We start from the raw sequence: 25,612 nt of genomic DNA on the forward strand, positions 1-25,612 counted from the left end.
ATGTTTAACAATTTATTCTAATTCATTTCATCTCATATACTCAGTTATTTTATGGACCTTTCTCAAGGTCCAGATTTAGTATCTTCAATTCATCTAACCAATTGGCTAAGATGTGGCCACTGTTTAGCTATACTTCCTTCATAGAAGTTGTCCCTCTATGTCTTGTCTTTGTTTTTCTTTTCGAATCATGTCATTTGAAGTTTTATAACTCAAGTTATGGTCAAATAACCATAACTGGTTCACTGTCTCTTTCTGGGTCCAGAATTAGGCAGATTCTAGAGTCTGTCTTGGTCTAATTAAATGGACCTGTTACAGTCACTTTTAGGCCTAGTGTTCTTCATAAAAGTTATTACCCTATGTCTTATGGTCACTCAGAAATTTTAATTACAATTTTCCAAATTCTGTAGAATTAGTTATGGCCAAATCACTGGCCTGGACTCAGCTACCCTGTGTCTTCGGGGTCCAGGTTCAGGTCAGTAACTTTGACCTCCATTTTAGGGTTCTTATGTTCATAGTTTGAAGGCCATGTCTAAAACAAAGTTGGAGCCCTGTTTCTTAGGGTTCCACATCAGTATGGCTCATCCTAATTGGAATTTTCTAGTGGTAGATATGACTAAATGAGTGTTTTGGGGTCAAATGGTCACTTAGGTAATTTCCAGAATTCATGTACTGATTTAACCTAGTAATATTGACCTAGTTTCCTTGGTTTCTGGGTTTTGGTCAAATCATCAATGTTGTAGATCTATGTCTTGTAGAAATTTTTCCACTGGTTTCATTGGATTTGGGTTTTTATAGACCAAATTATGGCCATTTTGCCAAAATTGGTCGGCTAGGCTTATGTCTAAAAAATTCTGGGCAGAATGGATTCTGGTCAGTTTGGTGACCGCACTTGGGCCAACAATTCCATTTGGTTAGAGTCATTTCTGGGCTTGGTGTTCTTAATAAGAGTTGTAGTCCTATGTCTAAGCTTTCTAATGGTATAAAATTCAGGTCATTTGGACCTGTCTAGAGGGAGTTATGGTTAAATGAACAGGTCATTTTTCTAGGTTCATAATATGGTCATCCGGATTTGGATAGTAATTTGGTCAAGATTTTGAAGAAATTTAGGCACGGTGTCTTCATGAAAAATGGGCTATTTTGGATCAAGTTTCACCTCCAATTGGTCTCATACCAATTGGATTCACACAATTTTAGTTATGGTTCATTAAACATACTAGACTCATTGAGTCCCAAACCTACAATGAAAAATGCACTCCCAATTTCAAATGTCTCCAACTCCCTTACTTCAATTGGCATACATAGCATTTCAATCAACAAATAGTCTCAACAACATCAATTACAAGCCAAATCACAAAATCCCCAATTCAAGATCAAACCCTAATTTCAATTTTTCCAAATCCCACATACACTTATGTAAATAAATTCTAACACTTTTAACTTTGTTAATCCACTTCCCTAACCCATTTAAAACCAACAAAACCATCAATTTCATACTCCTCTTAGGGCTACCGAAATTCAAGTGCCCCTTTTTCTCAAAATTCCTTTTTAATTTCATAAAATTTACACTTAGTTTAGCATGATTTTCATGCTTAAAGAAGAGAAATTAGGAGTTTAATGCACTAACCTCTTTGATCTCTTTCTTGGCTTGTATAAACCTTGGAATTTCTTCACTTTATGATAATCAAAAGCTTCCTTTTGGTGTGGGGGTTAATTTTTGTGAAGGGTGTTTAGGGTTTTGGAGTAAGAAACTTAGAGAAATCAAGCTCAAAGCTTGATGAAAATGGAGGACTTGTGCTCTAATGGTGGCTGGCCAAATGAGGGAGAGAAAGTGAAGAAGGTGAGCTGAATTTTTAGTCAAATTTTTGTCTTTTATAATCTCTCTTATCCCTTTAATTTGTTTGTCAAATGGTAATTGAGTAAAACTTTTTAATGGCATCATGCTTACACATGCATGATGTCATAATTAAGCCTTTTTATTTCATTTTCTTTTCTTTCCCTTTTTACTCATTTTTAATTAATTTTTCATCAATATTTATTCATATTTTATGTTATATAATTCACTTACTTAAATTTACAAGTTGGTTAAAAATCATCTCTGAAGCCGAAATGACTAAAATGCCCTCCATTTAGCTTAACAAGCTAGAATTGTCTGTACCGATTGTGTTGATTTTCCTTGTGTTTTCTTAGCAACTTATTATCAGCGAACCCTCAATAACTCTTCACCGGAGTCCCAAGAATTATTTTCCTAGGGTTCCTCGAGGGTCTAGGGTCAGCAACTATCTTCACAGTCGCTTCCCCATACGGTCACCCATCGCTGTGACCCCGGCTCGTCTAGCTCATTTGCAATTCAGTTCTTTTATTTTTCTTTAATTTTTTTTAGTCTTTATTCGGTCAATTTATGCCTCCTCACTCTAGTTTGAGTGTAGTTCTAGACATCTTAGTTGTCCGAACAGATGTTAATCGTTGAAACAGTAGAATGTACAGACTACCTAAAGTGAGGGCATTACAAAGTCCATGTTTGAAATTGTCCATTTAGATATTTGGGGTCCAAGTCATGTCAGTACAACTTTGAGATTTCATTATTTTGTTACTTTTGTTGATAATTATTCTCGTTGCACTTGGTTATTTTTAATGAAGACTTGTTCTGAATTATTCTCTATATTTCAAAAATTCTCTACTGAAATACATAATCAATTTGGTGTTTCTATTAAAATACTTCATAGTGACAATGCAAAAGAATATTTGTCTACTCTTTATTCATTTCTTATCTTCTTAGGGTATTACTCACCAAACTTGATGTGCTTATAGCCCTCAACAAAATGGAATTGCCGAATGAAAGAATCGTCATCTAGTTGAGACTACCCGCACTTTACTCATTCACCATAATGTTCCTATTTGTTTTTGGGGAGATGCTTAATTAACCGAATGAATGCCTTTTTTTGTTTTGCAAAATCAGAGTCCTCATTCCATTTTATTTCCCGACCAAGATGCCCATTAGTTGTCCCTGCGTGTATTTGGTTGTATTTGTTTTGTTCATGATCACACTCCTGGCAAAGACAAACTTCAGCCCAAATTAATAAAATGTGTCTTTGTAGGATATTCTAGACTTCAAAAAGGTTACAAATGCTACAATCCACTTACAAATAAATACTTTGTGTCAGCTGATGTAACCTTCTTTGAAACATCTCCCTATTTTTCCTCCAACACCGCATCCAAGGTTTTTATTCCCACCGCCTTACTAGTTCCTACTCTTCCTCCACCACCAATCAGTCCACCACCTCTACACGTTTGCTCACTTCGTCCTCATCCTCCCACTAACACCATTGATGCTCCTTTGCTTGATACAGGTACAACACCGACTCCTGGTGACTCTTGCCCTCCTTCATCTTCACCTATCCCAGTCTCACCTTCAACAGACGATGCTACTCCTCCCATTACCATCCGAAAAGGTATTTATTCGTCTTGAAATCCTCATCCTATTTATAATTTTGTGAGTTATCATCGTCTGTCTCCTTCCTACTATGCTTTTTTCACCACTTTGTCTAATGTATCTGTACCTATGACTATTGGAGAAGCTTTGGAACATCCAGGATGGTGTAATGCAATGGATGAAGAGATGACTGCTCTCTATAACAATGGCACTTGAGATTTGGTGCCACTATCAAAGGGCAAATCTACTGTTGGCTGTCGATGGCTTTATACAATCAAGGTGCGGCCTGATGGCCAGATTGATAGACTTAAAGCTTGCCTTATTGCAAAGGGCTATACTCATATCTTTGGCCTCGATTACAGTGATACCTTCTCTCTTATGGCTAAGATTGCCTCGGTTTGCCTTCTTATTTCCTTAACTGCCATCCATCACTGGCCACTTCATTAACTAGATATCAAAAATGCCTTTTTACATGGCAAGCTAGCTGAGGAAGTTTACATGGAGCAACCACCAGGGTTTGTTGCTCAGGGGGAGTCTGGTTTGGTGTGTCGCCTACGGCGTTCTTTATATGGCTTAAAACAATCTTTGAGAGCATGGTTTGGACGGTTCAGTACTGTAGTCTAATAATTTGGAATGTCTCGGAGTGAAGCCGACCATTTAGAATTTTTCCATCATAATGGCCATGATAAGTGCATTTATCTCGTTATTTATGTTGATGACATTGTTATTACAGGAAATGATCATGTTGGGATCTCAAAACTCAAACAACACTTGTCCAGTCATTTTCAGACTAAGGATCTTAGGAAGCTAAAGTATTTCTTGGGGATTGAAGTGGCACAATCCAAGAAAGGTATCACCATTTCTCAAAGGAAATATGCTTTGGATATACTGACAGAGATGGGCATGTTAGGCTGTAGACACGCAGATACTCCTATGGATCCAAATGTAAAACTTATTCCTGGACAAGGGGAGCCATTGGAGGATCCTGCTAGATACCAGTGATTGGTTAAAAAACTCAATTATCTTACAATCACATGCCCAGACATCTCATTGTTGTAAGTGTGGTCAATCAGTTCCTTTAAGCACCATGTAGTAGTTATTGGGATACAGTTATTCGGATACTCAAATATATTAAAAGAGCTCTAGGACAAGGCCTATTATTTGAAGACAAGGGTCATTCACAGATTATTGGTTACATAGATGCAGATTGGGCAGGTTCTCCTTCAGACAGACAATCTACTTCAGGATATTCTATTATGATTGGAGGTAATTTGATTTCTTGAAAAAGTAAGAAGCAAGATGTGGTTGCTAGGTCAAGTGCAGAAGCAGAATGTCGAGCTATGGCTTTGGCAACTTGTGAACTTATATGGTTGAAACAACTTCTCCAAGAGTTAAAGCATGGCAAACTTAAACAAATGCAGCTAATCTGTGACAATCAAGCTGCACTTCACATTGCCTCTAATCCAGTGTTTCATGAGAGAACGAAACATATAGAGGTGGATTGTCATTCATCAGAAAAAAGATTGAATTTGAGTGTATTGCCACTAGCTTTGTTAGCTCAAATGTCCAATTAGTAGATATCCTGACAAAATCTCTCAGAGGCTTTCGGATTGAATATATTTGCAACAAGCTTGGAGCATATGATTTGTACACTCCAGCTTGAGGGGGAGTGTTAAGATATGTACCATAAATAGCTAGGATATGTCTATCTGTAGTGATTGTGTGAATATATTTAGGTGCTAGAATCGTGGCTATAATTACGTACTTAATTAGGATTGTATTTCCTATTTAGTTGTCCTGTACAGATTATAAATTGACACCATTGACTTGAGGGAATAATCAAGCTCTTTAATCATTCTCAATATTTTTCTTCTGTTCTATTTTCTCACAGCTTGCAGACGGTCATGCGGGGTGTGTCAAAATAATCGACACACTAGAAAAATATTTTCTCTAGCATTGCAGTTATTGGTAAAGCATGGATCGCCTTGAGCAATCCATTTACCGACTCAACAGTATTGGTTGTCATGGAGCCATAACATTTCCATCCATCATGAGAACGTGTCCATTTTTCCAAAGGTATCTTTCTAGCCCATTCAAACGTGTCTGGATGCTCGCTTTTAATTGTGTTCATGGCCTCGTAATTTTTTTTTTTTTTTGAATTTGGTGGGCTGTAAAAAGAAAACTTCATGTCAATTGTTTTTACTATGTGACATTTATACTTAAATTAATGTTACGCTAACTAGTAAATTTAGAAAACTAACCTGCCTTTCGAAGAGCTTCTTTCATATTAGTATTCTTAAACTTTGTGTTATAATTACTAAGGACGTGTCTTAAGCAGTATCGATGATGTCCATCAAGAGGCTACCACTAATCTTGTTGCATTGCCTTTTTTATGGCATTATACTTATCTGATATAACACATAGACCTTTACGATCTATCACAAACACCCTCAAACAAGACATAAACCAATCCCAATTCCTTGTATTTTCATAATTGACTATTGCCCACGCAATTAGGAAAGTATGGTTATTGCCATCAAGTGCCGTTGTACAAAATAAATACCCTTTATACTTTCCATATAAAAAAGTTAAGTCTATGAATATAACTGGTCAACAGTGCTTGAATCCTTCTATTGTTTGTTTATACACGCAAAACATTCTGTCAAAAACCCGATAGGCAGGATTTAATCTATTATTAACAAAAAAAGGGATCATCTTCAATCAAGAATAAACATTCAGGGTTGTGTTTGCACAAAGCAAGCATTAATTGTCACAATCTTCCATAAGATTCCTTCCAACCACCAAAGATCTTAATAATTGTATCGTGCCTAGCCTTCCAGGTCTTTCGATAACTTGGCATATATTCGACCTTATCTTTTATTCGACTTGTAACGCTCTTATCTTCACATTGGGTTGTTCACGTACAATAGCGAGAATGAAATCAGAAATAAATTTGCTATCCAATTGCTTATGATCTTGTGACAGTAATGGATTAACACATGTATGTGGTCTATTATATCATGTAATTTTCCATATATCACCTCTTGCCCCCCGTGAGGCACGCAATCTCCACTTACAATTGCTCTTTATGTCTTTGCACCTGATGGCATATGTTCTACTCTTTGCCTCCTCATTACAAAACTCATAGTGCCTATGTAAATGATATTATTTGGCAGCTTTTTAGACATCCTCTCTAAACGAGAATATCATTCCTAATTCAAACTTTTTCGATGGATCCCACATTAAACTACATTTTGGTGTTGACCATTGATCAACCGTTAGCAATGAAAAATCTATTTCACGAGTGAGACAGAGGAGGGACAAGTGGCATTATTGGGTTTACAACATGAGTATTGTAGTAAAAAGGCAAATCTACTACTAACTTATTATGATGACCAACATCCTCATTGATGTCTGAGTCATCACTATCAATCCATTATTCATCACAATCCTCTTCGTCCTCATCATCCTCATCATCATTGGGCCAATAATCACTGTCAGCGGATTGTGAATCGTACACAAATCGATTTGGACAAATATCTTGACATTCACTAGCATTCCCTATAACATTATCCTCAACCGAATTGTTATCAATTTCATACATTTCATATCGTAACACCGTCTCATCACTTATATCCGTAGACCCAAGTGCTTAAGTGTAACCAGTATTTGATGGGCCTACTTCATCAATAACATTTGTGGATGCATCCGGTCAAAAAATGTCAATATATAATTCAATCGATGACATACCCCAATTTCATCAATGAAATTAAACATAATATTCACATCGTTATTGTTTGCCAAACTCATGCAGTCCCATTTCACTGAACCATTTCCTACAATGGGTTGTCTGAATAAGATATTCAATATAAATTCATGTCCAGCTTAAGTGCAATTCCACGGACTATTTTCATTCGTAAAGTATCAAAATCTATGCATCTACCAATAGTAATAACCATTGATGAACCCCCACAATAGTCGTGGCCTTCATCGTCGATAATAATATCTCCGTCCCAGTATAAAGTAGCAAACGATGGAATTGACATTTTCTAATTAAATAAGAAACTAAATTATTTAAATTAATATTACACACAATAAAAATTATCATTAAAAGTATTCACTATAGCATGCGAAGGGAAAATGCTATTCATAATAGCTTACAAATTTTTTTTATTTAAAAAACTATTAAATAAAATTATTAAAAAATAAAAAGAAAAACATTGTATATTTTTTATTTATATTAAAATTTTAATTACGTTAAAAAATATGTTTTTTATAATGAAAATATTATTGTGTAAAATATTATTTATTATAACAACATTTATCAAAATAATATTTACTTTTTTATTTCAAAATTATACAATATAAAAAGGAATAAAATAAAATAAAGCTAGGATGTTACCCATGATCGGAGTGAATACAAGTATTCAATTTGATTTTTTTTTAACTAAAAAATAAATCGAACCGGATTAAGATGTAGTTCGGTTTAACATTTCAACTTAGTATTATGAAAACCACTAATAACCGCTACAACTGCTTGCATAAACAGTCAGTTTGACTAAAACTATTTAATTTGATTTTTTTTAAAAAAAATAACAGAATCAAAGGCCAATTCGGTTTAATATTTCAACTTCGATTTATTACGACCGGTAAGAATTGGTAAAATAGCACGGATAAATGTTTGGGTTCACTACACCTATTCAATTCAATAATTAAAAAAATAAATAAAACAATCCGGATCAAAAAGCGAGTTTGATTTAACATTTAAACTCCGATTTATCATAACCTATAAGAACTACTAAAACAGTCCGGATCTTGACCATAAATATTCAGTTCTATATTTTTAGAAATGTTAAACTGAACCAGATGAAGATCTGCTTCGGTTTAACATTTCAACTTCAAATTATCACAACCTAAAATGAAAAGGCCACATAACAAGTTGGGTTCACATTAAATATTTAATTCTATTTAAATAAAAAAAATTAACTAACTTAAGTCGTGAACTAAGGTTTCGAACGTTGAACCAAGGAATACCCTCTTATACTAATAGCCATCTATTCTAATTCAACACATTGTAGCACTTTTACCTACCAACTCCATAATATTACATACATTTTTCTTTTTTTTTTTTAATTTTTTCAACTATAATTATTTTATTTTTATACAATTTAAGTATTATATTTTTATACATTTTAAGTATTATATTTTTATAACTTAAACTATTAGTATGGGTGAATGTAAATTTTTTTTTTCAACTGACAATTTACTTAATATAATATATTATTTTTCATGCCATTTTTTAAATGTAAAATTTTTAGATATTTTTTTACCGTTATCTTCATAATACAAATTTATACTATATTTTTCATACTTACTTTACTATAATATATTATAAACTAAAGTTTCTATAATTTGTTTTTCTTTCTTCTATAACTTACACTAATGTTGTCCCATAATATAAATTATTTAAAAAATTCATGTTTTATCAACTATAATTTATTCATTAATAAATTCTCACTTTTGAATATCAACTATCTATAGCTATTTAAGTATTATACTATTACTATATCGATTATATATAAAAATTTATATTATTAAAATTATTTACTTCTATATATATATTATTTCCTAATTTTTTCGGGTTCCAAGTATAGCCTACTTAATGAATAAACAAAAAAGTTATATTACAATATAAATTCAATATCTTAAATTTTCTTTATCTAATGTAAGTTCTAAATATTATAAAATCATTCAAACAATCTATTATATCTTCATACATGTTTATTATTTTATCCTAAACACTAAAAATATCATAATAACCTAACTTTTAAGACATGCATGCATATTTAACAAATATTCATCAACTTTCAACAAATATAAACACATTAAACACTCAAATAATTTTAACATAAATCATTTTCATTTTGTCAAACAAGTAAAATATATAAAAATATTCACATATTACATGTTTATTATGTTCAAAATATGGACCTTTTTTTGAGAGTAATTAACTTTCAAACTTTGTACTAAAACCCTTTTTCAAGCCACACTATTTTGCCCCAACCTTTTCTGCTGGTCCATAAGTGCCGTCCTCCCTTCTTTGTTGGTCCACCAGAAGCTGCTCCACCACGTCCACCATTAACAGAGCTGACAGATGATAGATGAGAGATGAGAGATGAGAGATGAGAGGGATGAGAGACGTGAAATGAGAGCTGTAAATGGGAGTTGATGTTAATGAATAAGAAGATAAGCGGACGGGTTGGGGGGGATAAATGCAAAATGCTCCGGATGCTATTATGAATCTCGTCCTAGTCTAGGCACTATTTTTAATGGCGTCTCTAGTGTTCACAGCACACCGAATCTCCCCAGTGTCCCCAGTGTTCACAGTGCAGTGAATCTCTATGGTTATGTGTGTGGAACTCCAGACACTATTTTAAATAACATCCCACCTATGCACACCATTTTCATCCACGTTCCTGCAGCATTTCATTTCTCTCTTACGTGACCGAGTGTAGACAATGGTAGAGAATCTGTGGCAGAACCTCTGGAAGCCATTTATATTGGCATCCTAGCATAGGGACGTTATTTTGAATGGCGTTTTTATTACCGGTCTGCCCACATCAGCTCAATTTACCCTCTTCCCTTAATTTAGTTGAATGCCACCCTATTCCGGTATTTTTAGTTGTACCGTACACCTGTACAGTAAAAAAACTTTATAATTAAACTAACATCAAACATATCAATCATTGCCATTTCAAATACTGCCAACATCCATTACCATTAGGCCATTTCAGATCCCAACATCCATCACCCAACAAACAATCAAAAATCGACTAAAAAAACTAAAAAAAGAAAGGAAAAATAACAAACATATTGATTGCCAAAGATCCAAGGAAGTAGGCGAGTAAGCGACGAACGATGGTAGAATTAAAAAAAGTTTAAATTTGGATGCTTCAGCCTTTCAAGTGAGTCAAATCATTCATGAAAATAAACTTTGAATTCTGGAACAGTTCAAAGTTTAAACATAACAAAAAAAAATAACTCTTTTTTCTTAGTAACTAAAGGAGTCAAATAGGGAAAGAATCAAAGAAATAGTACACTTAAAAGAGAGAGAGAGGAAGCTTACACAGAAGAGAGACTATAGGGAGAGACAGGAGACACACAACTCACAATTCATGAAGAACTGAAGGAGAAAGAGTAGGTCGCACACTGCATGCAAGCTAATAAGAGACATCGTGGTCGGCCAACAGCAAGCAAGCAAGCAAGTGTAAGACTATAAAGCTTTATAGGGATTTTCATTTTGTAGGGAGTGTGCAGTGAGGGATGGCTACAACTATATAGAGATTGGAGAGAAAGGTGTATAACTATAATAAGCAAGCTTCAATATCTTAGCAAAATATTAATTTGTATGACTTGAGGACTTTGTTAGTGGACGAGTAATTATTATAAGTTTAGTTTATTGTGCTTGGCTTTGGTTTTATGGTAATTTATGTAATGTGAGAATCTAGATGACTTTTATGTTTTTAAGAACTTCAAAATGCTTTTTCTTTTATGTAAAATGTTGCGATGAGTTGCACTAATGTTGAGATGGGTTGCACGAGACTTTAGCACTCTTACCTATTATGTTAATGCTCAAATTAAAGCTAATTTCAATTATAGAATGCAAGAGTATAGCTGTTACTAAGTTGCTTTGAGTTACGTATTAATATGGGATAAGTGATGTTTTAATAGGTTTTTAAGCTTAATATGTATTCTGAGAGCTTTAAGCTGAACCGTTTCTCTAACCTCCAAGTTAAGTTGTTACAATTTACAACTCTATATGGATCTTAAAAATACTGAAAGTGCGAATATTATAACTTGACATGATTTGAAAAAAGGTTCAACAACTATTATATTGAACATTTTCATCTAAATTCATATACTCATTAAGCACATTTTAATTGGTTTTATATGAATCTTAATACAAATATTTAATATAACGATTATTAAATTAATTCTCATCCATTTATTTTACGAAAAATAACTAATAAAATTAATTTTTTAAGAAAATATTATGTTTTATATCATATATACAAATGTTTTCACAATTTAATAAGATTTTCAACATCTATAAAATGACTTCACATTTTTAAAAGAGAATTATTCTTCTTAATGGTAGTTTAATTTTCCCCTTCAACCAATCAATAAATATTTTTTCTTGAAAATATATATATATATATCTCCCAAACAGAATCATATAAGATAAAAATGTTAAACACACCCATGTACTAATTAATTTGCTAATAAATGATATTATTTATAACGTTATTATGATTTGCAATAATTATACTATAACTGAAGCATTAATTTTATTCAATAATTATATAAAAAACATTAAGTGACAATAAACTCGCATTACATTAAATGCAAATGAATAGATGTAAAAAGAATTTAAGAGCATTTCTTTGTAGATGATGCTAATAATCACAATTTAATAAAATGAAATTTTTTAATAATCAAAATAATTAAATTCTTTTTCAAAACCACCTGACATGTAACTACTAAATTAAATTTATACCAATGTTATTGAAACTTTTTTTAGCTAATTTTTTATATGTATCAATATAAATTCCCAAGAAGTAAACTATTATCCAAAAAATTTATTTTCCAAAACTCAAAGCTTTTTACCAAAAAATTTGTTGCAAGACCAGTCCTATTAATAATAATAAGAAGAAGAAGAAGAAGAAATCATAATCCTTACCCAAGTGGGATTCCCATTCAACACCATTATCCTAACACTTTCAGCAAACCAAGAAAATATGACATTGTTATCTCTACTTAGCGTGAAATATTCTAGTAATTACATTTCATGAAATTGACTCATAAGTGTTAATTTACGGGAAATCTACATCACTTGTCACATCAAGTAGCTAACCTTGCAAAACAAACACAATCCTCTGCAATCGTAGCACCTGTATCATCCACAGCTATATCCATAGCATGGATTTAGCCAACACTCTGCAAAATACAGCAAACATCAACTAATTTATGTTTATGTCATCAAGAACTCTCAACCACGCTTGTATCATTTGATCACCACCTGCAAAACAAATGACCATTATGACTATTATTCTTTTTATTGAAACTGAACTGCACACCATTAAGATGTCATTATATTTCCAGCAAATAGATAAAAACATAATGAGAATCGAACAGCTCTAAAGACAACCAACAAAAGTACTCCTCCAGCACTCTTGCTTTCTGTTCTCCCATACTAATAATTGAACCCATGCTAGATGGCAATTATGCGACTTAACCACCAATGCAAGTAGCAGAGCAGGTTAAGCTTTTATCCATCTGCAATCATATGAAAACACGGCAGATGTGACCTAGTTATGTGTTCAATGATGAAGCATTGAAATGCAAGACAATCACTAGGCAGGAAGTAAATCAATTTAATAAAGGAATAGGATACATAATAAACCATTTATATACCAGCAAAAATCCTGAATCATTAATCAACTTAAGCTTATTAATTTGGCATAGTAACATGAAAAGTGAAAACACATCAGGTGCCCACCCAAGGATTGCCTTCAAAGTGGTAGTGTCAGTCCAGTTACTAATGCTATGACTTTTTTCAAATGTCAATTTCCAAATGAAGCAGTAAATAGGACAAGAATGTTAATCGTATACTTAATAGGCCACATATACTATCATTTAGTAAGGCAAAAACTATGAGACTAGACAGTCACAAATAGAATGAATCAAGCGAATTTGTGTCATTCACCAACCAAACATTCAAGAACCAATTTGCAAAAAAAAACTATTGAGCTTTCAATCCTCTACAAATACAGGAAGACTTAGCACAGACAAATCATTCAAATATCTAAAGGTCCGAAAACAAACCATATGAAAATGTTAAGAAAGAAACTAAATAAATAACTTCTGAAGACAAATGAATGTAGCAACAAAAACGGTGGCCTCATTGCCATGAAGAATATTTTTCTTGCAACACTAAAATAAAATTTTAAGAAGATATATAGTCCACTTCTAATGACCTGCTTTTACTTGTATTATTTCTCAGCATGGCTGTCCTATACCCAATTATGTCAACACATAGAAGAACTAACATTTATTAATAAATAAGCTATAAACATAAAATTAAATACATCCTACTTATGCTGGGAGAAAAAAAATCAACATAGCTGAAAGCAAAGACAGCAAAATCAAATCATTTTTGTATATATAAGATCAAAATTTAAACAAGGAAATGGTTCAATGGGTTTTAGATTTAACAATTATTGATACTTCTTGTCAGGAAATTGCAAATGATTAAAAAAATTTAGATACCCAGATGATATGGATCCAAATCCTGGCCCAGCTCAAGTAGATAAAGGCCCAAGTCAGCTAAGGGTATACTACAGGAAGAAGAAAAGAGCCATGGAAGAATCTAGCAGTATGCAGATGGAGAATCAAATTCAGCTAGAGCAATTCTCAGGAACACTGCCACCTGGTCTCAATTAACAGAAAGGAGAGGAACAACAGATGTTAATGAAAAAGGAGGCAGCTGTAGTAGGAGGGTAACTTCGGGGAAAGGGCTATCCATTCAGCAGAATTGCTTAGGACAAGTGCAGTGCTTGCTCAGGAGAGCTCTCCTGGTTTATTTTTCTTTTCTCATTTATTAGTATTGTATTGCTGAGTAGCAAGTGCTCAGAGACTCATTTGTAATTGACTGTTGATTGCAATACAATTGCTATTTGAATTTCTATCTTCTCTGTTCTTGTTCATATTGCTTTGTTCTTATTCCTATCTCTATCAAATTGGTCTGACCTACTAGATCAACACCTCATGACCAAAATGAGAATGGAAGGGTAGAGCAAGTAAAGAGGAACATGGCAACTCTAGAGGAAGCTGAGGTGGCAATGTATTGAACAGGAACAGTATTTCACGAAATCAGAAAACCTACTGACCTCTCACCCGAAGCAAAGCAGTGATTGAAGATGGTGAAGGATCTAATCAGACTGCGCAAACCATGCCTATAGCAAAAACCACAAATACCAGACCAGGTACTCGAGCTAATATTATTTGATGAAACTCCTCCCTCTGCAAAGGTGGAAATGCCCAATTTTGAAGGTGAAGACCTAGTAGGCTGGCTTGCTTGAGCTGAACAATATTTTGTGATTCGTTAGACGCATGAGGAGATGAAGGTAACACTGGCCATGATTTGCATGGAGGGGATTGCATTGCCTTGAAACTGATGGATACGCCAGCGAAATCCTCACCTAACATGGGAGCAACTTACAGTTGAACTGTTGCACTAATATGGAGGAGACTTGCTTGCCAAACCAATTGAAAGGTTAGCAATGGGGTAACAGGAAGATCCAATGGAGGATTATATTGATCAGTTTGTGGCTCAGGCTTCGGAAGTCTCGGGAATTTCTTACCCACAATATTTGGGATATTTCTTGAATGGATTGAGAGATGAAATACAGGTAATGATTTGAGCACAAGATCCTGTGGAAATATTCTGCACCATAACACTTGGAAGAGAGTTTGAAAGGGAAAATTAGTTTTTGCAGATGTCGAAGGGCATGAGGAAGACGATGACTGATTTAGTGATAGCATATGGGCCTAGGTCTCGGTCTGGACCAAGTTGGGCAAAAGCTTTAGTCAAACTAACAGGCCGCCATTTTTCACTAATGGGCCTCGGCGATTAGAAGCCACACTTGCCTTCATCCACACCTGCTATTCCTACTCAGCAACAACCTCCAGCTACAGTTTGAAACAAGGGAACACAGCACTACTAACACCAGGAATTTTTGGACCTCAAAGCCAAAGGTTTATGCTACAAGTGTAAGCAACCTTACTACCCCTTACATGAATGCCCGAATAAAACCTTAAAAGCTATAATTGTTGGAGATGATGAGGAAAGACCACCAGATGGGAATTTGGAAGTTCTGGAGCAGGACACCAATCAATCTCCCTTATCTATTACTAATGAAACTCACTTTATGCAGTTGGAGTTGCCATTTTATTCCATGAGAGGTATTTCCATACGTAGGACCATGAAGCTGAGAGGGCAATTGAAAAATGCTATTGTAATAGTGATGGTGGACAATGAGACGAGCCAGAATTTTATTGTTAACAGTGTGGCTTATAAGCTGCGGATTCCAGTGGAGGCAGTACCGTCATTTGGGGTCAGATTAGGAGATGGACATCGATCTCAATCCTCAGGGATGCGTTACAAATTATCTCTGGACTTGACAAATTGCAAATCAAAGTTGATTGCTACGTATTTCCTCTGGGCGAAGTGGATGTAATAGGCTTGGCTAGAAACCTTTGGCGATGTCAGGGTCAATTAGGCAAGCATGACAAGGATTATTCAACATCCTCCACGTAACTTTGTTATATCGTGCGGTGATCCTTCTTTAACTCGTGCTCTCGTGTCTGTCTTCCTTAGGGAAACTCACAGTCATTTATTCCACCTACTGAATTATCTTCAAAACAATAAGAGGATCTTCATTAGTTATGCAATTCATATTCAGTTATTTTTAATCAGCCTTCTTCATTGCCTCCATCTTATTCAACTGATCATGTTAGTCCTTTGCTTCCTGGTACTTCATCTGTGAAGATTAAGCCACATCGATAGAGTCATTGGCAAAAGAACGAGATTGAACAACTGGCAGTTGAAATGATTGCTGCTGGAATTATTCGGAACAGTTCTAGTCCATGTTCAAGCCTGGTGTTATTGGTTCAGAAGAAAGACAGAAGCTGGAGGCATAGTTATTAAATTCGGCCTGCTTGACCTAGCTGAAAGACTGGGCCGAATATACTAATTAGAAATAAAACTAAACATAAATATTGACTTTGCATAATACTCCCCCTTAAAATGGAGCATGGAATCTTATCAATTCCAACACCTCTAAATTTTACATGAAAATATTAAAAATATTAAAATTTTAAATATTTTTATTCTCAAACAAAACCGATCTAAAAACAAGGTGCATGGCAGCTACGCACGAGGCCACCGGTCACTTGATCTTGGACGAACGCCAGTCGGCAGCCAAGGAAGTTTCTAAGGTATTAGGTTCTCTAGAAGGGTGGCTCTTATAGCATGTTAAGATTTAAAAATACGAAGAAGAAAAAGAAAAAAAGAACCATAAAGGGCTACATCTTTTCTCATTAATTCTATAAAATAGATGGTTACATCTTTTCTCATTGTATTAGTGTGTGTGCGTGTGTGTGTGTACACTAATACAAATCCCACATTAAATAGGAATATAAATCCAACCTAAATATGAATACATAAAACCTATTAATTAGGAATAAAACTAAATATAAATATTAACTTTCCATAACACTCCCCCCTTAAAATGGAACATGGAATCTCATCAATTCAAACACTTCTAAATTTTACATGAAAATATTAAAATATTAAAATTTTAAATATTTTTATTCTCAAAATTTATAATTAATATATAAAATATAAATATTTTTATATATAAATAATTATCTTCTTAATATTTATAAAATATTAATTATATATTAAAAATAAAAAAATAAACATATCATTTTATAAAATTTCTTGTATATGTATGACTATAAATAAAAAGATAACACCTAAATAACATCTTATTCATTGACTAAATACAAATTTAAATACTTAAATATTAACATATCAATATGATTGATATTTTTATAAAATTCTAAATAGGTCGGGTTATGGGTTATTGGGTCAATAGGTCACCAGTTTAACTACTGGGTCACCTGGTTTTTTCTAGGTCAACTCCTTGTCCGGTTCAATGAGAGAATTAGCCCGATTTTATGTCGAAGTCACTGGTTCACTGAGTCAACCCGTCAGGTCGATCCAAGTTTTATAACAATGGCAGGAGGTTCTATGCAGATTATAGAACTTTGAATAAGGAGACAATCCCGAATAAATATCCAATTCCTTTAATACAAGAGCTGGATGAATTATATGGAAATCAATATTTCTCTAAACTGAACCTAAAGTCAAGATACCACCAGATTTAAGTAGTAGAAGCTAATATTTCCAAAAATGGCTTTTCAAACTCGCTGGAGGAATTATGAGTTTGTTGTTATGCCATTTGGGTTAACAAACACACTAACCACCTTCCAAGTTACTATGAACGACTTTGGCCATATCTTCGCCGCTTTGTTCTTTTTTTTTTTTTATGCCATATTGATCTATAGTCGTGCCTCGGAGGATCATTCGTTTCATCTAAAGAAAGTCTTGCAATTATTGATGGCCAATCAGTTTGTGGTTAACAAAAAGAAGAGCTCTTTAGGCAAAAGAACTATCAAATACTTCAAAAAGTTCTTTTTTTTAAGAAAAGAAGAAAGTCTAATAAATTTCAACCTTTTTGCGATAATGAAATTTGAACCTGAACACCGCAAATAAGGGATTATGCGTTGTGATAATAAGAAGAATAGGAGTTGAGTAGATGTAAAGGAGAATATATTGTATAAGTAGGATGTATAGGAGAATATATTACATAAATAGGGAGCATTGTAACTGATTGTATAGGAGGATATATTGTATAAATAGGAAGCTTCGCAACTGATCGGGGAGTGAAGAATTCAATAACACAACAATTTCTTCTCATCCCTATTTCTTCTATTTTCTCATCTCATTTCTTCTATTCCTAATTCAAGGATTATGTGACAAATTAGTATCAGAGTTTCGTTTTGAGGTGGGATTGCTTCTAAACTTCCTGACTGAAGTAGCAATTTGAGCAGATGAATGGGAGTCTCCTCAATTCCAGGTTTTTCCCTCTCTTTCCTCTAATTCTTCTTTCTTCTTCCCTTAAAATTTCTTCCATTCTTTCCCTATATTTTCTTGTTCTTCTCGGCAAATCCTGTTTCTTCTTTTTCTTCCTTTCATGAAATTCTTGAATCAAATTTCTTTATTCTTCTGTTAATTTTTGGTTCTTTCTTTAATTTTTTTTCTTCTTAATTTTTCACTTTGTGCATTTCAAGAACCTATTTCTTGAAATTCTTGAAATTTTTTATTTCTTTCTTCCTCTCCCTCATTTTTCTCTCTTCCAAGCTGCCTTATTCCTTTTCCCAATATCAAATTCTTCTCAACCTCTCTATCTCCAATTTCTACCCTGTTAGGGTTTCTTTCCTCCATTCTTTCTTGAAATTATTGAAATCCTTATTTCTGCCTCAACTTTTCTTCCTTTTCTTCCCCTATCCCAATAAAAATTTTCTCTTCTTTAAGAAACAAAATTTTCCTACGTCCTACCTAGCCTTCAACAAGATGACCATGGAAGACCATCCTTGGAAATAGCAATTACTTGATAAGATTATGGAAGTTGTCAAAAGAGGATTAAGAAGGCAGGAAGAATTGCTATTACGAAAATTAGAGAAATATGAGAAGTCATTTCAAAAGAAATTAGACAAAGTGATAGAAGCAATTCAAGTGGTAAAGGAGAATGTTGCAGTCAAGGATCCACTTCTTGAAAATTCAAGTGAAGAACAAGATGAGATGGAGCAGGAGCGAGATTTTATTTCCGATTTGTATAGTGCAAGAGAGGACTATGAAGAGAAGGATGAAGATGGCAATGATAGAAAACTAGAGTTGACAATGGGGAATGCAAAATCTAAACCTAAAATTCTTGTTGCAGAGATTCTTGGGGATGTTCTTGAAAACAAGAAAGATAAAGGAGTTACAAAAAAAATGTGGGTATTGTAAGAAAGTGGCATGGCAGAATTTTAGAAGCCAAGATGGTGAGTTTAACTATGGTAATCCTATCAATCTCAATGGAAGATGAATGGGAAATATCAAAAAGGAAAAGGAATAAAGTTAATCCATCAAATGGTATTATGATCTTAAAGGAAAAAGCATGTGAAATTTGGAGAAGAAAAAGAAAATAGTACTTCAACATTTTTATTTTTTCATTCTGGTTATTTTCTACTGCAATACATGGTCATTTCTAGATACACAAGCAACATTTTTACAGTCAAAATAGCAAGGAAACTACTCATATATGGGCATGTGTTCATCTCCCAATTCAAGATTTTGGTATTTCCTTTCAATGTTATAGTTGCAGCTTTCCTTGTTCATTCTGGAGGACAAGAATGATATCAAGAAAAGGGAAATGTTATGATAATAAGAAGAATAAGAGCTAGGGGATTGTTAAGGAGAATATATTGTATAAGTAGGATGTGTTGGAGAATATACTGTACAAATGGAAAGCATTGTAACTGATTGTATAGAAGGCTATATTGTATAAATAGGGAGCATTGTAACTGATTGAGAAGTGAAGAATTCAATAATACAAGACAACAATTCCTTCTCTCTCTATAATTCTCTTTTTCTCTCTACTTCTCATCCCTATTTCTTCTATTTTCTTATCTCCTTTCTTCTTATTCTCTAAAGTTGAGCCGTAACTCAGTGATTCGGTGACATTATGTAGCCTAAATAACATTAAATAACAATATCACTTCAAAAGACAACGATGATAATTGAGCTAATGGGCAAAATTGTCCATCAAACTTAAAACGAAACTATGTGGGTGGCCTTAATAAACTATTTTGTGGCAATAATGCCATCCCAACAAGCATCCTGGATTGGCAATTAACTCAAGCACATTTACTGATTTAAAATCAATCTAATTACAAAGAAACCTTTAAAGTTCATTGAATTTTTAAATCTATTCTATAGTTTCAATTTAGATCATATGCACTTCCAATATTATATAAATTATGTGCCAAGCCCTAACTCCTACTAAATTGAATAAAAAATAGATGAGCTGGCACTAAATAAAAGAAACAAATGGATAAATTATACTGACCACCCCTGATGTATTTTAAATAACACCGAAACTACTTCAATTTGAAAAAACACAGAAACCAGCACTATAATGAAATTTTAATAATATAGTTTACTATTTTACTGAATAAACATAAACTGTCATTGTCTTTTTCATTGGTTTATGTAGTGGCTTGCTATTTAACCACAACAATAACTTTGTTTGCATTTTTGTCTACTACAAATATCACTATATATGTGCTAAATGGTGTGCACTTTTGGGTACAAATCCTACAACAAAACAACTAAACCCTAATTCCAAACTAGTTAGGGTCAAATATATGGATTCTTTTTTACCAATTAGCTCTATTAGACACCAGGTCCACATCAATATCCAAAACTTGCAAATCCTTTAATACTACTTCCCTCCACGTCATCTTAGGCCTCCTCCTTCCTCTACTAATTTATTGTTGGAATCCTACATTGAAATAATATGAAATAAAAGGGGCAATATATAAGTGGTTGGGTTGCAACATTGACTTGGCTAGTCATTTTGATGTGTAAAGCAATCTAATCACTTATATAAGCCTAAATTAAAATGAATTAATTGTAATTTGACCAACACTCTCTCCGAATTTAACATGGTATCAGAGCCCAGACTGGGTTGTGGATTTCAACCGCCCATAAGGCTGTATAATTGAGCCCGTATTGAGTTAAAAATAAAAATACAAACTAATTGTCAAGTGACAACCATGCGGTTGCACTTGAGGGGGGAGTGTTGGAATCCCACATTGAAATAATACGAAATAAAAGGGCAATATATAAGTGGTTGGGTTGCAACATTAACTTGTCTAGTCATTTTGAAGTGTAAAGTAATCTAATCACTTATATAAGCCCAAATTAAAATGAATTAATTATAATTTGACCAACACTCTCTCCAAATTTAACACTTATCACACTTTTGTATTGAGGCATTTGATTCTCCATGTTGTACAACCATCTTAAATGGCCCTCATTTTATCTTCAAATGTGCGACATGCATTCTTTGGCAAATGTGGTCATTCTTAATCTTATCTATTAGCCTGTTTTGGACATCCCTCTTAACATCCGCATTTTGGCCAGACTCGTATTGTAAGTATATTGTACCTTAGATGCCTAGCATTCACTCCCATTCAATATAGCTAATCTGACCATGGTGTTATAGAAGTTGCCTTTCAATTTGTTAGGATCTCCTAATCACAAAATATAGCCGTCACACTCCTCCATTTCATCTATACTGTATTGATCGTATGATTTACATCCTCATCTAAAATATCATTCTTTTGTATGATATAACCTAGATATTGAATTGATAGCATTTTGGCACCAAAACTCCATTCAATGAACCTCACCACCATTCATTTTGAGAGAGCTAAACTCACATTACATATATTTCATCTTACTTCTATTTAGCTTAAAACCCTTGCTCTCAAGAGTCTTTCTCCACAGCTCCAACGTTTGATTAACTCTTTCACTAGTTTCATCCACTATTGGATAGAAATCCTAGATGTAGTTTATTTTTCCTTAACATTTACCTAATGCCAACTTAATAATTTTTTATCCAATTTGACCGAAGAATGAGAGCAGGATAAAATAGATATAATATTGAAATTACAAATGATCAAATGATAAAATTGAAAGCATAGGATAGATATGAAAATTCACGAATCTTTTTGCAATTATGCAAATATCTTAATAGAAAGGATTAAACTCCTTTCAAACATTTGAAACATTGCTTAGATTCCAAGCTCTAGACACCATTTTTCAGTTGAGTAAATCATACTAATTTTGAATAACTGAATCATTTCACCAAAAATCCAAATGAAATTCAGAAAACAGAAAAGAAAAAATGATAGGAAATTATATAAGATTTCTATGCAATAACAGTATTTCATTCATATAAGGAAAAAGAAAAGAATACTAGTAAAGAAGACCAGATTAATCAAAATTTGAGAATGTTGTGTGTAACTATTAGTTTCTGGAATAACTTCTTAATCTCACAAGGAAAATTATCAATACAATGTTGTCCTTGAATAACAGAAAAGCTGAAAGTGCTCCAAAATTGCTACTAGTCGTTGGGATTTCTTTATCACAAAACAGAAGTTCAAGCTTAATGTCTATATATAACATCAAAACTACCCAATCTATTTCCTTTTGATAGCACTGTATCACTCTATCAATTAATTCATATTCACTAAAGATTAATAGAAACAATCAAGGACAAAGTGTCCCTTTTAGAGCTAAAGAGGATTCAACAGATAGAGTGCAAGCAACTTAAACCTTCAAAAAGCAAACGAACTATTACTTCTAAAACATCCTATATGAACGTTTTCATGTTCAATGAAAAGCCACCAATAATATATTGACAGAATATGGCCTTGACAAGACAATACCTGACCAGTTACCTTTTGGTAAAACAAAAAGAAGACATCTTATGTACATAGTTCTTTAACTGATTAACTCACATGCTCCTATCTTCAGAATAATTCATATGCTCAACTACGTACATCCTTGTCCACCAGTTTCAGCCCTGAGGGAATAAAGCCACAAAAAGGCAGAGAAGGAAAGCTGAAAAATCTTGAGGGAAGAAAGTGGATATTCATCCTCTAAAATATAGTGGATAATTAACCAGGCCCCTATTTATATATTTAGTTATTTTGGTAGCACACTAAATCCCATTTCAATTAGCAAATAAGTTGACATTCATTCAAGTTCACCCATAAAGAAACATAGCATTATACAACATTAGAACATTGGTAGGCATCACATTAACTGATAGTATAATTAACTAAATTACCTCTTTCAGCTCTTTCTCTTGCTCTTCATAGATCGGTTTACAGGACCAATTTGAAACCCTCGGACAAGAAATCATCTCTGATAAGAAAATCCAGGCCAGTTAATGAGTTGCACCAAATGCAATAATCAGAAGCTCTACAAGGCACAAGACCAATCTTATATTATTTACCTCCTCTTCCTATCTTTTATCTCCTTGTGTTCATGCCGACTCCTCCCTTTAAGCGGTCTATTTGGATTAACTGGAACGAGGCTTCCAACATAAATTTCTGCTTCAAATGTTAATGGCATATCCTGAATCCTAATGTTCCTTACTTCTTTCCTCCTAAGGTCATACCGTAAAAGGTTTAAGTTGCCATGCTCCATAAGAACTTCACTGCCACTCTTTGAATAAGCTAGAGGTTTAAGAGATCTAAGAATCCCAATACCTTCTTGCTGTGCAACAGAAAATAATTTAGTCCAAGATTCCTTCATCCCGTACTCCTTCATCACCCACAAATCAACACGCTGGCCTTGAAAATTTGCAAGCAAACATAGGCATCCTCCAAGAACCCCAATATCCCTGTTAAAATTCTTATCCCTAAATTCAGGCTGCGGCACCTCCCTATAATCCTCAACCCCTAAATCCAAAGCAACAATTATATTGGCCACATTTGATTCAGGACCTTGGCTCACTAGCCAATGCAAAGCTCCACAAGCAAACACCCCATTCGCCCCAGGATAAAGAACACAATAAGGCATATCTCCAATCCTTCTCCAAGAATTTCTTCTCAAACTGTAAACCTTAACCTCAGACTCAAAAATTTTTCCATTGACTCCACCAAACTGTGCAATCCTAACCACCTTATAATCATCATTAACGGGATCATGCCCAAGTCCAAAAGCACATACCCTGCAGGTGCATGTCCCGAGATAGCGTTTGAGCTCAATCGGCAAAAAGGGTAAAACGATGTACTTTCTAATAGATGGATTCCACAGAGCAATGTCGTCCACAACATTGCAAATGCAAAGCAACCCATTACAAGAACCCAAGACTCTGATGCTATGATTGTAACACATCAAAGGATGGTCAAGTTGCTTAAAGTTATTCAGTTGATCGAAACCTATGGAGTAAAGGTCTGAATTCTTGAGGATAACGTTTTTATTAGAGGTGGTTGCTATAGAGTGCTGGAGATGTAAATTGATGAAATTTGGGCCATCTATTAAGGCATGCCATGTTTTGGATACGCACCTGCAGCATAGAAGTTTCTTGACGGGTAGCCGGCAGAGGATTTCAGCGATCATGTCCAATGGCAGATTTGACATGGTTTGAAGATAAGCTTTGGTTCTCTCCTCTGTCGTGTTTTTAGGGTTACATGGATGGACTTTCCTCCGGCCACAGAAATGAAATAAATTGACATTGAGTTGGCTTAAACTTGACTAATACGACAGTCGACAGTGGCATTTCAACTTGCATTTCACGTCATATTTTTTGACCGATACCTAATTGGTGTCAAAATGTTTTGTGGGCCCAATTAGTTAATATCTTTTTATTTAGATTTATATAAGCTATACAATAATTTTATATTTTATTTGATAATTTTTAATCTCTATTATTATTAAATTAAAGTTTATATAAGTAAATTTTTAATATCATATTAAAACCCTTTATAATAATTCAATTTTGAATTTTTATGACTTGATTTTTTTGTATTAATAAACTATTATTATGCTCCATATTTTTCTTTTTCTAATATATTTTCAACTAATTATGTGAAAAATCTTGTGGATTTTGAAATTGAGAATTTAGGGAGAGATATTTGTAAGAGTTGGTTATTTTGTTTTGCAAAGCTAAAATTTATGGTTAGGGTTTGAGAGAAAGGAGTTTTGTGTGAAAAGAGGAAATTTGCTAAGAGTTATGAAAATTCCTCAAGATTGAAGTTGTAAAGGGTTTAGTCTTCACCTTGAAGAAGACAATTAGTTTATTTGAGGAGGCCCTTAAGGAGGGAACCTTAAGGAGGGGATGTAGGCGAAAAAAGTGTCAATACCTTAATAAATACCATTTACAATTTCTTCTATCCCTACTTTATTTACATTTGTTTCACTTATTCATTACTTAAATTTATTGTGGTAGTTAATTTAAATTAAGGTGCTTGAATTTATTGAGTATAAGTTGTGGTTGTTGCATTGTATTTATTGTGCACTTAATGTGTTTGATGTTTTGCCTCAATTGTGGTTATTGAGTATTATAGAAATTGTTAGAAAGACTTACATGCTTTGTGTTAAAATTTTTAAAACCCAATTCATCTCGCTCTTGAATTGCCTACGGACCTACAATTAAATTTACATATTAATTTTAATTATACATATATTTAATAAAAATATAAAAATATGCAATCGAACCTTAAACAAACAAATGGCATTTTAATATTTAATTAATATTTTAATAAAAATAATTAAAAAACATACTTGTAAAAGAGTAAATTTTAGAATGTTATATAAATTCATAAATTAAATATAAAGAAAATAAAAATCAAGTATAGTTAAGCTCTAATATAGCAAATAATTAAGTTTATATTTACTAATTTATCATTGTTTAATAATATAATTTGTAA

At 33.5% G+C, this 25,612-nt stretch overlaps 1 protein-coding gene and 1 long non-coding RNA gene across 6 annotated transcripts; both read right to left on the reverse strand.

The window, feature by feature from the left end:
• Positions 1-9,331: 9,331 nt before the first annotated feature.
• On the reverse strand, positions 9,332-10,613 carry LOC131178526 (uncharacterized). Its single transcript, XR_009147446.1, has 2 exons — positions 9,880-10,613; positions 9,332-9,577 (listed from the first exon to the last, which is right to left on the reverse strand). It is a non-coding gene; the product is annotated as an uncharacterized LOC131178526 (long non-coding RNA).
• Positions 10,614-12,154: 1,541 nt separating this feature from the next.
• On the reverse strand, positions 12,155-24,423 carry LOC110653720 (F-box protein CPR1). 5 transcript variants are annotated; one of them, XR_002494634.2, is made up of 5 exons: positions 23,191-24,423; positions 23,023-23,099; positions 22,691-22,755; positions 12,639-12,766; positions 12,155-12,509 (listed from the first exon to the last, which is right to left on the reverse strand). XR_002494634.2 is itself a non-coding variant. In XM_021809514.2 (3 exons), the coding sequence occupies exons 1-2, from the start codon at positions 24,321-24,323 to the stop codon at positions 23,060-23,062; spliced, it is 1,173 nt and encodes a 390-aa protein (XP_021665206.2). In that variant the 5' UTR covers positions 24,324-24,423; the 3' UTR covers positions 12,155-12,509; positions 23,023-23,059. The 5 variants fall into 5 exon arrangements, 1 of the variants encoding a protein (XP_021665206.2); XR_002494626.2 differs by lacking the exon at positions 22,691-22,755; XR_002494643.2 differs by lacking the exon at positions 22,691-22,755 and having other exon boundaries at positions 12,624-12,766.
• Positions 24,424-25,612: the final 1,189 nt, after the last annotated feature.

The sequence above is a fragment of the Hevea brasiliensis genome, chromosome 3 (assembly GCF_030052815.1).
Source record: "Hevea brasiliensis isolate MT/VB/25A 57/8 chromosome 3, ASM3005281v1, whole genome shotgun sequence".
NCBI lineage: Eukaryota > Viridiplantae > Streptophyta > Magnoliopsida > Malpighiales > Euphorbiaceae > Hevea > Hevea brasiliensis.

Excerpts from the sequence above, each read along its gene's own strand:
- LOC110653720 (XM_021809514.2), bottom strand. The coding sequence starts at position 24,323 with ATGTCAAATCTGCCATTGGACATGATCGCTGAAATCCTCTGCCGGCTA. Across the intron at positions 23,100-23,190 it reads ATAAAAGATAGGAAGAGGAG|AGATGATTTCTTGTCCGAGG; the intron begins GTAAATAATATA and ends TTTTCTTATCAG.